Source organism: Emydura macquarii, unplaced genomic scaffold (genome assembly GCF_026122565.2).
Source record: "Emydura macquarii macquarii isolate MOO-44397 ecotype Brisbane River unplaced genomic scaffold, CSIRO-AGI_Emac_v2 contig_3506, whole genome shotgun sequence".
NCBI lineage: Eukaryota > Metazoa > Chordata > Testudines > Chelidae > Emydura > Emydura macquarii.
The window spans coordinates 9364345-9376848 of NW_027133643.1; the positions used below are offsets into that span (position 1 = coordinate 9364345).

Below are 12504 nucleotides of genomic sequence, written 5' to 3' on the forward strand. Positions count from 1 at the left end.
GAAAACTTATGCTATGATCTGAACAGACTGTTAGTCTCAGACTCATCTAGGAAATGCTATGCACAATGCTTTGCAAGCTGCGGTCTGTACACAGTAACGATGTTGGAAAGCAAACTTATTTTACATTTCTGTATCTAATAAATTGCTGTTTTGTATTTGCCCACTCCTTCTATCGAAGAGAAGTTTTATTTTGTATTTTCTTTTGAAAATAAATTTTGAAGATGGCATTTGTCTGATTATTTTGAAGTAGCTGAATTAATGCAATTTTTCTTTTGCAAACATTGCAGTCTGTGAGGGCCAGCACTATAACTCTGAGAGATGAATTGTACTGTTATTTACGTACCTCTGCGAATGCTAGAACTCAAACATAATCTGATGGTGTTTCTGTACTAGGTTGATGGGATTAATGTTCAAAATTGCTCCAACCAAGAAGTGGTGGAGGCGTTGCGTCGGACAGGCCAGGTGGTGCACCTTACCTTGCTTCGACAGAAACCTTCTCATGCTCCTTTCTCTTCAGGAGGATCTTTAGAGAGAGGTAGTCCTTTTCCTCCCTTTGGCGATGGTTCATTTAATTTTTCTTTCAATTTGGAATGACCGAAATAAATGTTTAGGGCCTGTTCGTACAAGGGGCGGAACAACCATGAACCTTGGACTCAAGGATCCTCTGCACAGAATCAGACCCTTTGATGTAGGGTGGAAGGGTGAGTGGAGAGTGAAATGGAGTTGAGAGCAAAGTTCTTGAAAACTGAACAAGGAAGCTGATAGTGGATTTTGGTTATCGTGTCATATATCTTTTGTATTACCTGGTGACTTGAAAGTTTTTGGTTCTTTACAGTGCAGCCAAGTATGCCAGTCGTAGTACTATCTGGAGCTGTAGAGACTGAAACCAATTTGGACAGTGAGAATGAAGAAGATCAAGAGGTTAAAGATAATTTTGAAAATGAAAAGAAGCAAAATCTACATAAGATAGGTAGGTAAAACAGCTTGCAGTGTGTTGTCTCCATATATCTTCTGACTACTTGGAATTCATTTTTTTAAAATTGGGTTAATGATGGACAGTTTGATTTCCTTTTTCTTGCACAATTTTAATTTTTTGCTCTTCAATGCTTTTATATTTAACTGAAACAAAATTCTAAAAAATGCATATCGCTATTTTTTCTCATTTATTTGCAAGTGATGTTACTTTTTTTTAAGTACAAGTGAAAGGTGTTTTGAGATGTTGAGCACCTTTCTGTATTGGACACAGAATTGATGGTGTGCAAACTGTGACTGTGCAAGCTTCCCTTGACTATCCTATCACTGTGTCTCAACCCTGATCTGGATGACCCCCCTATAGGGATGAGTTCAGATTCCACAGACATTCAGTCCCTGATCTCTTTGCTCCAGGTGACAACTGTGCTGGTGCTTTTTGGTAGGTGGATATCTACCCACTATGAATTGGTAGAATGCACCCTCTTATTTCTGACAGGCCACAAATGTACAGTGGCAATTAGTTTTTTATCACTGTTAAGTGGGCCAAATTTGAACTGGTAACCAAGAGATTAATGATATTTTCAATTTAATTAAAAAGAGATTGCCAGATGAAGTAGGAAATCACCATCTAGGCAAGGAGATGGGATACTAAAGGGATGTTTAAATAAGCAGACAAAGGTACAACGTGACCTCATGGCTCAAAGTTGAAGCTAGAAAATTTTAAACAAGAAATAAGGCTCTTTTCATTCGTTCTTTCATTTGTTCTTTCTTGTGACTGGTCAGGGTAATTGACTATTGGAACAAATTACCAGGGATGGAATGGATTCTATATCAGTTTGTCTTTTAAAAATCTAAATAATGTCTTTTTGAAAGATACACTATCTTATTTCACCACAAGTTATTTGTCTCAATACAGGAATTTCTGGGTGAAATTCTATTGCTCATGTTAAAGAAGTCAAACTAGATTATCATAATAATTCTTTCTGATCTTAAAATCTATGAAATGTTTTTAAATAGGATCTTCATCCTCAAAATGCCTGTATTTGTGGTAAACTTAATTCTATTCTAAAGACAACCTGGAAATGGAGAAGAAAAATGGTAATTCAGATGTCTGATACTGTGTGTCCTCAATTACACATGCTGCTGCTCTGGCTAGCTAGGTCCAAAATTAATAAATGTATTGACCAGTATTTTGACTTGAAACTTTTTTAAAAATGCATTTCTGTCCATTTAAGTGGTGTCTACATGTATTATAAAAGTGTGGGTGGAAAGAGGTAACAGTCCTTGGATTCACAGGAGAAAATGACAAAATTGATAGAATTTGACTTTGAGGTTCTGAGCAACACCTAGTAAAGGTTCATAATCAAGTTCATGTTCAGTCAGACTGATATTTTTTTAATGTCTCTTGCACACAATTTTAGATTCAAACACCAAGTAGGAAATGTAAAAGCTGAACGTTTTCTGTTCTTCAGTTACTAAATGTTGTTCTTGACTCCTTTCTAACTCCCTCCCCCCCTCATCCCCTGCCCAAAAAACCCCCCCCAAAACCCAACCAAACTGAAGTTAGTAGAGTGCTGTGTGGGCACAGAGGTCTGCCCATGGAGAACTCATTGCAAGATTTGGGCCTTAAGTAAGAGATCACATGGCAAGGGATGGTAGAAAACACTGGAATGAAGGACAAAAGACAAATGTTACAGAAATAGAATCATGAATTTCCTTTTGGTTAGTAATGTAAGTCTTTTGAGGGTTTTTTTTTAACCTTTCTAAATATTTATACTATAGGGAAATATGAGGATTTATTATCAATCATGGAAATAATTCTCTTGAGGCAAGGACAAGGCACATGGACTGGTCAGAGGCTGCGAGGCATAGGGAGCTATATGAGAGAAGGTACAAAGAGGAGTGAGGGTGAAGGCAACAAAGTGGCATGGTTGATTCTGAGGCTTGTGCAGAATGTAGAAGGACAGTGAAGTGGTGGGGGGGACTGTGTGAAGCTGGACAGAGAGGTTTTTGGAGGCAAAGTTGTGTAGGGCTTTGAAGATGAACATATGATTCTGGCATATGGTGTGGAAAATTAAAGAGCTATGAAGGACTTTGAAGAAGAGCTGAGCTGCAAGCAAGATGATTGTAGAATGATATCTTGCAGTTGCATTTTGGGTGGGTTTGAGGGTTGGAGAAGAGGAGGTTGCAGTATTTAAGGCATGAGGTAGTAAACCATAAAGTTTTTCAAAGGAGGGAATGAAAAGGCACAGATGAATTTCTGGTTATGCTAGAGGAAAAATAGGAGCATTTAGCAACTCTGTGTATGTAGAGGCAGAGGAGTCAGTGATGCCAGTGGCATCAGTCAAGGGATAGGGAAGGTGATAGAGTTGCCAAAAATAATGGAGAAGGTAGGGAGGTTTTCTGAAGAAAGATGAGTGCAGGTTTTGCCATACTGCTTGAGCTGGGAGCAGGACATCCATGAGGGAGAAGCCAGAGTGGGAGTTGGAGATGGAAGACTGAACAGGGGTAGTACCTCTCTTTATCCGTTTCTTTTTAGTAAGCACTTCTGTTCTGTACAAAGGCTCATCTATAGTCTCTCAGCTCAGTGTGCTGGAATTTAAGCAGTGCAGGCAGTAGAATGCAGTTGACAACTTCTGGTGATGCTGGGTTTATAAGTACTGTTCCTCTTTGGATTTGTACAGGCTAATGAAATTGGAATGGTTTTAAAACTGGATGTAAGGCTATCTGTGGTATATAATGTCTTACAGCCCTAAGCAAGAGTCCTTGTTTGGTAAGACTCAAGCCTTTTTTCTTTTGTAAGGAAATTAAGTTACAATGCTATCAAAAAGCATGTTGTAGCTGGTAAATGTGAGTATCTTTTTGCTTGCCTAAAATTTAAAAGCATCCATTTAGTTGCAGGCTTTGTTCAGACTGAAACACTGTGTATAAAATTTCATCCTGGAACACAATTTAATGGTTACGTTTAAATTCCAAAAATGGTGCTTGTTTTGGAAATGCTGACAGACTCTTAATTATAATGGTGCTACAGTAAACACTGCTAATTTAAGGCCCTGCCTGAACTCTGGAAATGCCTTTTAAAAGTTAATGTAAAAGGTGTGTTTTGTAAAACATGTACTAAATTTTTATTAAAACTGTGTTTCCTGAAGAAGTATTAAATCGTGATGCTGGCCTGCTAACCCATGTTTAAACAATTCTGTCATGATACATGGTTCAGGAAGCTGTGTGCATGGGGCCTTAAACTTTCTGCTTGCAGACTAGAGGGGCAGTGAACTTACAGCTACATCTGTAAGAGTGAAGACTGGACCAGGCTGCCTATTTGTTTCTTGCAACAGTATGTAAAACCTGAAGAGAGAAGCTAGTTGTTCTTGAGATAGTTATGAAGCTAGACCTGGATAGAAAACAGCGTGTAATATTAGAGAGGAAAAAGATATTAGAGAAATAAAAAAGCTATGCTGTTTGAAAAACCTTTAATCAGCAATTACAAAGCGAAGGGTGCACAGCTACATAGTGACCTTGTGAGAAGGGGAAAAGAGAAGATGAGTGATCTGCAAGACAAAGAAAAAGGTTCAGAGTTTGCAAGTTCCAGGGATGCAGATCTTAGTCTACACTGAAAAGTTAGTTGGCATAGTTACATTGGTCAGAGGTGTGAAAAAAACACACCCTTGATCAATATAGCTATGTCAATCTACCCTCACCTCCAGTGTAGGTGCAGCTATGGCAACAGAAGAATGCTTCCATCGACATAGCTAACTTTGTTCAGGAAGGAAAACCTTTACCATCAGTGCAAGCTATGTCTATACGATGGGGTTATACCGATATAGCTATGCTGGTAAAGTCTCCGTAGTATAAACACACCCCAAAAAAGACATTGTAGTTCAGGAATCCAACACACTTGAAATTGCTTCTAGTAATATGGGGAAGAAAAAACACATGAAAGCAGAGAGCAAAGAGGCAAAGTTCTGAAGATCTAGAATGTTGTTGCTAATGCCAACAATTGCAGGGAAGCAATTCCATTTCTGAGGCCTTGTCCAATATTGATATATAGCATGTACCACAAACCATGAAAAACCAACCCAGAGAAGGACCGAAAAATGAAGAAAAAAATCTCATGGTACTGGATGATGAAGGCATTGGAATTATATGTGCTTGAACCAAAACTCTAGATCCAAAGTCTCTTCAATGGGCTGAGCCCCAATCAAATATGAAAACCATGCGAATTTAGGGATTGTTTGGAGGGCACAGGAGGAGGATCTTAATTTTCAGTTAACTGAACACATTTAAGAACCTTATCCTGAGGGGTGTTGAACATTCCTGGTGGTTGTAGAAGTGCATATCTGACTCCACTGGAAGTTGCAGATAGTTAACACTTTTCAGGTTCAGGCCATAATTTTGTAACAAAAAGGGAGTTAATAGATTCATATATTCATGATATACTACTAATCCAGCTGAGTGAGACCCAGTATAGTACATTAGATTTTACCAAAGAATACTAGCAAATCTGGCTCATATCAGAAACATGTGAGAGAACTGCCTTTGCCACTCTGGTATATATCAGTTAAGGAGTATACCCTTTGGCTTCCATGGTGCCCCAGTAATATTCCAATGGCTCATGGACCCAAGTCCTTTGACCTCCTGGTTCATATGCTGCAACTTATTTAGAGGATGTGATCATCTATAGCGGAGACTGGGAGGCCCACCTATAACAGGTTGCCACTATCCTCCAGTCCCTGTGGGAAGCAATTCTAACCACAAACTCAGCAAAGTGCAAAACTGGAAGGATGAGACCACCTACTTAGCATCTATTGTGGAGAAAGGTCAGGTCCAGTCCTGTAGACAAAGTCCAAGTCTTAAAAGCCTGCCCAAACTCGACCACAAAACCAGGTCTGGAGGTGCTTAGGGCTCGCAGGTTATTACTGCTGGTTTGTGCCAAGGTTTTCCATGATAGCAGCACCCCTCATGTACCTGATTAAGGACAGCTGTCCCTGGGAAGTTTGATGGTCTGATATCGCAAAAAAACATTCCAAACATTGAAAGGCTACTTGTGTAAAGAGTCTGTCATGTTCATCCCAAACAGAAAATAGCCTGCTCTGTTTTTGAAAGAACTTATTTTACAAACCCATGTGTGGGAAGAAGGTTTGGGGGCAATCGTAGCCCAAGAAGTAAATGGAGAGAAACATTCTGTGCTATTTTTTTAGCCATAAGCTGTTCCCTCAGGAACTAGCATGCTCCGTGATAGAAAAAAGAAGGCCTACTGGTGAAATGGGCTGTAGATTCTCTCTGATATTATCTCCTGGGAAACCCATTGAAGCTGGACACCAATCTTGCCCCTTTCAGGTGGTTAAATGCAATGAAAGACATGAATCCCTAAATTATGCATTGGTATCTGTCTCTCTAGTCAAGTACAGTCAAGTGCCTTTCAAGTACAGCATAGAAAGGCTCACCCAAAAACTGTTGTTTTGCCCCTGAGGTGCAGGAGGCATAGACAGCTGGCTTGGTTCCTTGCATGCCATCTTGAAGGGGGTTGTGTGTGTGTGATGGGGTATACAGACCCCACACTGGGTAACACATAGGGTTAATGAGCGGATGTGGGCTCAGGTGGCTCTATCCCACCACACTTGTGTGAGATATCAGACCTGTAGAGAGGAGCTCAAAAGGGGAAAGCCCAGCTCAGTTGAGGGCAGACCAGGGAGGAGAGTAGACCTTTATTCTACTGCTTTAGTTCCTAGAGAGAAGGGGTGACTGAAGACGGAAGCTCCTTGGATGGTCACTGCCTGGTAGTCCCACCCTGAAGGATGAGAGGGCCTGATGCTGACTCACATTTTGAGGGCACTATGCTCTGTATTTGCCTGCCCATTTAGTTTGGGGCCCCAGCTTGACAAGGGCTCCCTGAAGGAAGAGAGCGTTTCCACCGTTGTGGAATAGTTCATTTGTGTTAGTTCTTTGTCTGTTCATTGACAACCCTGGAAGTGGCAAATTATCTGTGTCTCAGCCAAAGGGCTAAACCTCTTATGAATGGAACTGGGATAGGAAAATATTGAAAAGTTAAGGGGGAGATTTTCAAAGCTGCCACAGGGTGTTAGGCACCCAATTCCTCTTGACTTTGGATGAGAGTTAGGCTTCCAACTCCTAAGATATTTTGTTTGTTTAACAAAACACTCAAAATTCAAAATGACATGCATGTACTCAAAGACTGAAAAGGGCTGCTTTTGTGATTTGCGTTCTGATTGTGGTAAGATGACATGTCAGTGATACCAAGTGTTCTGTGATTTGTCCAAACTTGTGACAATATTATGCCCATTTAAAAATAGTTTTCAGTAAATTCATTTCCCAGTTGCTGCTATTTGGAATTTTGCTTTAGAGTTTGACTCTTACCAGCTACACGTTACTTAGGCTAGGAACGTGTGCAGAGCTTCTGGATGAGGTCAAATGCAGGGCAGCCAGTCATTTTATGCTGTCTAGCCCTGTCAAATTGTCTTACATGACTATAATACTGCCTTGGTTGCATAAGTAAAAAAGCTGAAAAGATATAAATGTCAAGATAGCCAAGTTCCCATGGAAGACTGGTTTAGAACCGGAGCTTATATTAAAGCTCATGTTACTCACTGGCCTAATTAAACCAGACAAGCCTTTATTACCTGCCAAATGTATAAATAAAGTCTGCCGCTGCATTGTACTGATGCAGCCCCTTGATAATGGCAATGTCTTGTCAGGTGTTTACTTCTTAAAAGGGGTCAGTATGGGAGGAGGGTAGCACTGCTCTGTAGTGGTGAATGTTTAAACAGCAACACATTATAAAGCCGTGTGAAATTCACTTTGCAATCTGAAAGAATGATTTATTTACAGTATTAAACGGTACAGAACTCACATCTCATCAATGCAACCATCACCTTTTCTGCTTCTCAGACGAATAAATTCCACTTCAGTCGTAGTTGACGTTTGCATTGTTTTCTTGCAAAAGTCTATTCTGATTTGCACTGCTTGATAGACCCAAGTTAATGTACTTTTCTTCTTCTGATCATTCCCCATAATCTTTTATTTAAGCTTCATCTTTATTGAAGTAAATGTACTTGGCAGGGAGTAAATTTAATGTTCACTTTTATATATTTAGGAAGAGACCCAGACTCTCCAGAAAAGGAGTTGAAATCCAAGTGGGGAAAACTGCTGGGACCTGATTATGAAGTCATGGTATGTTATTCTTCAATAAAGTACACTCATTTATGTTTCTTTAAATTAGTGTTGAAAGCTTAATTTTACAAGCTGTTATGGGGTTGGAACAGATCAGTAGAGTAGCATTTTTTGTTTTCCCTGAACATCAAGGATGAAATATCGGAATATTATAATTAACACATTTTTGTTCTGTTTATGTCTGTACTATTGCGTAAGAGTGAGTAATGTTTTTTTTTTTTTTTAAATCAACCTCATTTTTAAATTTGTAACATCACGCACTTAAAATATTTGGCATTTTTATGATTGTTTTTATGATCTGTTTGTTTTATTATACACTTAGAAAAGGCTCAGGATATGAGTTCTATGTTTCACAAAGTATCTTACAGTTTTATGAGAATAATGATTATCAAATGTATTTGGGAGAGAAAGAAGTAATTCAAGTTAGGTGTAACTTTGTGGTGCTAACTGCCCATTAGATTTTTCTTCACCTTTTATTAGAGAATTGTCAAGGAAGAGATTGATTACGTTTCTAAATATGAATCATCACAAGGGGAATGACCATAACTTTTTTTGTATTCATTACTGCTTTTTAACACTGTGTGCTAACTGAGTGCATTTTTAAATAAAACATTCAAGCCAACATCCTTTTCTGACATCCTTAAAAAAACTGTTTACCTTTGCAATACATGTCCGCTTGATTCAGAGACTATTATTTTTACTGTTTGGCAGAACTATCACTCCGGAACTCTTGTTGGAAGATTTAAAGTAGCATTAAGAGGTGTCTTGAGGCACTCCCTTCTCTGCAATCCATTAGTGCTCCTTTAAGAACTGAAGTCCACATAAGACTGTGTTTTGATTCAATAAATCTAGCTACCTACTCCCAACTGCTAGGTATCCCTATCCTGACAGGGCCAGAGCCTGACATTACTTCCTTTAGCACCACCCCATTTCCCAATATATGTATGGAATGTAAAGCTGGTTCATGAAGCTCAGTGGGCCAAATTTTCCTTTCATTATAGTAAATGTGGTTATGATGGTGAAAATGCCATAATTTGGCCCACCTGAACGATACGAGGTCATGGTCAGACTAGCACCTTTTTTTAAATCTTTGTTTTCTTCCTTTGCGTATGCCTCTCCTCCTTTTTGCAACACCTTGCTTTACCACGAATGACACGCAGTTTGGTTTGAGTCTGAGAATGCAAATCCTTACATAATCCTTTCTGCCACATACCACTCTGTTTAAATCAATAGGACTACAAAGAGTTTGAAGGATTGAGCTCTTTCTGATCTACTTTGTCAGTCACCCACCAAGTACTTCTGATATTAGGAGCTGGTTACTGAGCATGGGATTTAGATCCAGTCACTGGCTATGTGCTTTTGGTAGCTTGTGGTGATAACTCTAAGGTATCAAACTGGACCAAGACATAGACGCTTTTGGAATAGGGCAGAAGACTATAAGACCCTGCATGGGGATTCATGGCTCCTCAATCCTGCGCAGAGATGCTGTAGAATTATCCAGTCTTACCAAGTGGCTTCGTGTACCAGAATATAAAATTTGTTTGCTTTACCAGAATATAAAATGAGTGTTTGGATCCTCAGGAACAGGGGGAACTAGGGACAGAGAGAAGGTACTGCTGGGAAAACACTCTAGGAAAAGCTAAGCTTGGAGAGAAAGCTGTGGCTGAGATTTTTTTGACAGATATTGTGCTAAACTGGGATTTTCAAAGGAACCTAAGGGAAATAGGTACCTGATTTCACATGTCTGTAGTGAGTAGGCCTTGCATCCAAGTTTAATAATCATCTGAAATGCATTTTAATGTTGCTCTGGGGCATGTAGTGCAGTACAGCAAATTTCAAAACATCATAAAATACTACATTTAAAAAAAAGTAACCTTTCTAAAATTAAAACTGAATAAATCTTATGGAGGAACAGTACTGCAGACAAACAAAAAAGGATGGTAGAGAGGCAAATATATTGCTATTATATTCAAATTAAAAAAAAGAAGTGTGGAGTTTTGTTTTATTTTTTGAAACAACTAATCATGGTTTAACTAGGCTGTGGGTGAATCCAGGGTCCAATCCTGCAAAGATTTAAGCATGTGAGTAACTTTACTTCAGTGGGACTACTCATAGCCATGCTTAAGTCTTTACAGGGCTGGCTCCCAAGTTTGAACGTATTTGGTTGATCAACACTGATGTTGCAAATCATATCAGAAACATGTTAAAAAAACTTGGGTGCTAGCCTAGGTGATAATTAGAACGCATCTCAATTGCTGATGGGGCAAATCATTTAAAAACCCATTTCTAACATAAATGACTGGTAGATGCGGGCACACCCAGGAAAGTTAATCTGAATTAACTGAAAGTGTGAATTTGAAGTGCATTTGTTAAACCACATTAAATCCCTGTGTGGATGCTGTTGTTCAGAATAGAAATGGCCTTGGAAGTGAATTAAGATAAACTGAACAAAGGCCATTTTAATTGCAAATGATGGTGTTCATGCAGAAGTTTCATTCAGTTAGTTAATCCACTTCAAATTCATGCCTTTAGTTAATTCAGAATAATTTTCATGGATGTTCCCATATAGCCAAGCAAAAAGTTTAAAACTGTGCTTAAGCCAAGTTGTTTGCAGAGTTTGTTGTAGCCATGTTGGTCCCATGATATTAGACAGATTAGGTGGATGAAGTAATGTTTTTTATTGGATCAACTTCAATTAGTGAAAGAGACAAGTTAAAGAAGAGCTCTGTGTAAATTCAAAAGTTTTTTGTCTCTTTCACCAACAAAAGTTGGTCCAATAAAAGATGATACCTCACCCACCTTGTCTTTCTTAAACTAGATTGTTGAACTTGATTGCTAGGCCTCCGTATGGAAGGGTAAGATTTGACTTTTCTAAATATTCAGGAGATATGACACTATTAAATGTTAAAATTATGTATCCAAAAGCTGTTCTAACTTTTCTTTACAATTTTTTTTGCATTAAAAAGCATAATTTTCTTGTCCCCTTATTTTATTGTCCACCATTCCGATAATTAGTCCTTGGCTATAATTCAGCACTCTGTTAAAGTTTGTGTACCAGTAATCTTTAATTGTCGTGGTGTACAATTTTTAGGTTGTTCATGTGGACATGCCAATCACAGATGATGCTGAGCTCCAGAAATACTCAAAGGTATGGAATCTAACATTTAAAATAAAAAAGACAAAATGAAATAAAAGTAATTGGAGATGAGCATGAACCAAAACCCTTGATATAAATACTTCTGAAATGTGGGGGAGTTTAGGGTTTGGCTATAGCTCATCTCTCAGAGAAATACTGCCACTTGCAGCTAATGCTGCTCATGTATGCTGTGTCTGAAGGAAAAAAACAAAAACAAAAAACCCCACATAGGAAAATAGGCCATGCAGAGTGTTCTAAATCTCCTCAAACTCTGTCTGAAAATTGGGGAGCATGACTTTCCAGAATCGAGGGCCCCTCACTTCTAAATCTGGGAGATGCTGGCTTCAGTTCTCTAGCTGTTGCCAACTATTGGGCTAGAAGTTGGAGAGAGGCAAGAGAGTGGCACCTTGAATAATACCTGGAAAGCAGTGCAGATATGGAGCAGAGTGTCACACTGATGACAAGAAACTTGGCTAGGTAAGGTCCTAATCCTATAAGGGATTTGCAAGTATGGACTCTTACTACTGTATGCAGTCCCATTGACTGCTGCTTCAGAGCCTAAATAAGCATCTGTCTTCTGTAGTAGCTGAAGTTGTCAAGCGGTTTTCAAGTGCAGTCCTGTGTATTGAACTGAATCAATACAGTCTGAAGGTGTCACAGGTATGGATCATTGTGGTGAGGTGTGCAGCTGAAAGAAAAGGCCACAACCTCTAGCCATGCATGGCTGGGTGGGAAAAAACACTTGGCCACTACTGCCTCATGGATGTCCAGAAGCAGCTGGGGGACCAGCCAAAGTTGTGAAGTTGAGTGATAGAAGGCAGGCAAAGTTCCTGAATCAAGACATTTGCTATGTGGAGATTTGCTAGAGAGGAATATGATATAAGGTTGTCCCTAAGGAGACAGCCAGCACAAAATCAATTAAACTTTTATGGAAATATGGATACAAGTGATAGCAACTATTTGCAAACGATGCTCCCTGTCCCAAAAACTGTTATAAATATCGTCTAGAAATGAGATGACCGATTGATTGTATGGTTAGGGTTTATTGGCTTCCTGTAAAGTAGTGGTTATGAACCTGTCACAGATGTGGCAATTTCCTGCAATATCGTTGAAAGATTTTATTAAGTTTATGTATTATTGTGGGCTGGAATTGTATGTAGTCTCTCTAAAGGAAGATATGTGACTGATGTAAAACCTGGAAGTTCAAA

At 39.0% G+C, this 12504-nt stretch overlaps 1 protein-coding gene across 1 annotated transcript in view; it reads left to right on the forward strand.

The window, feature by feature from the left end:
- Positions 1–12504, forward strand: part of PATJ (PATJ crumbs cell polarity complex component) — a 204809-nt gene that overhangs the window by 24447 nt on the left and 167858 nt on the right. Inside the window, exons 11-14 of the mRNA XM_067535623.1 lie at positions 394–535; positions 836–970; positions 8084–8160; positions 11252–11308. Of these exons, the coding sequence (XP_067391724.1) occupies positions 394–535; positions 836–970; positions 8084–8160; positions 11252–11308 (411 nt within the window). The remainder of the gene's footprint in view (positions 1–393; positions 536–835; positions 971–8083; positions 8161–11251; positions 11309–12504) is intronic.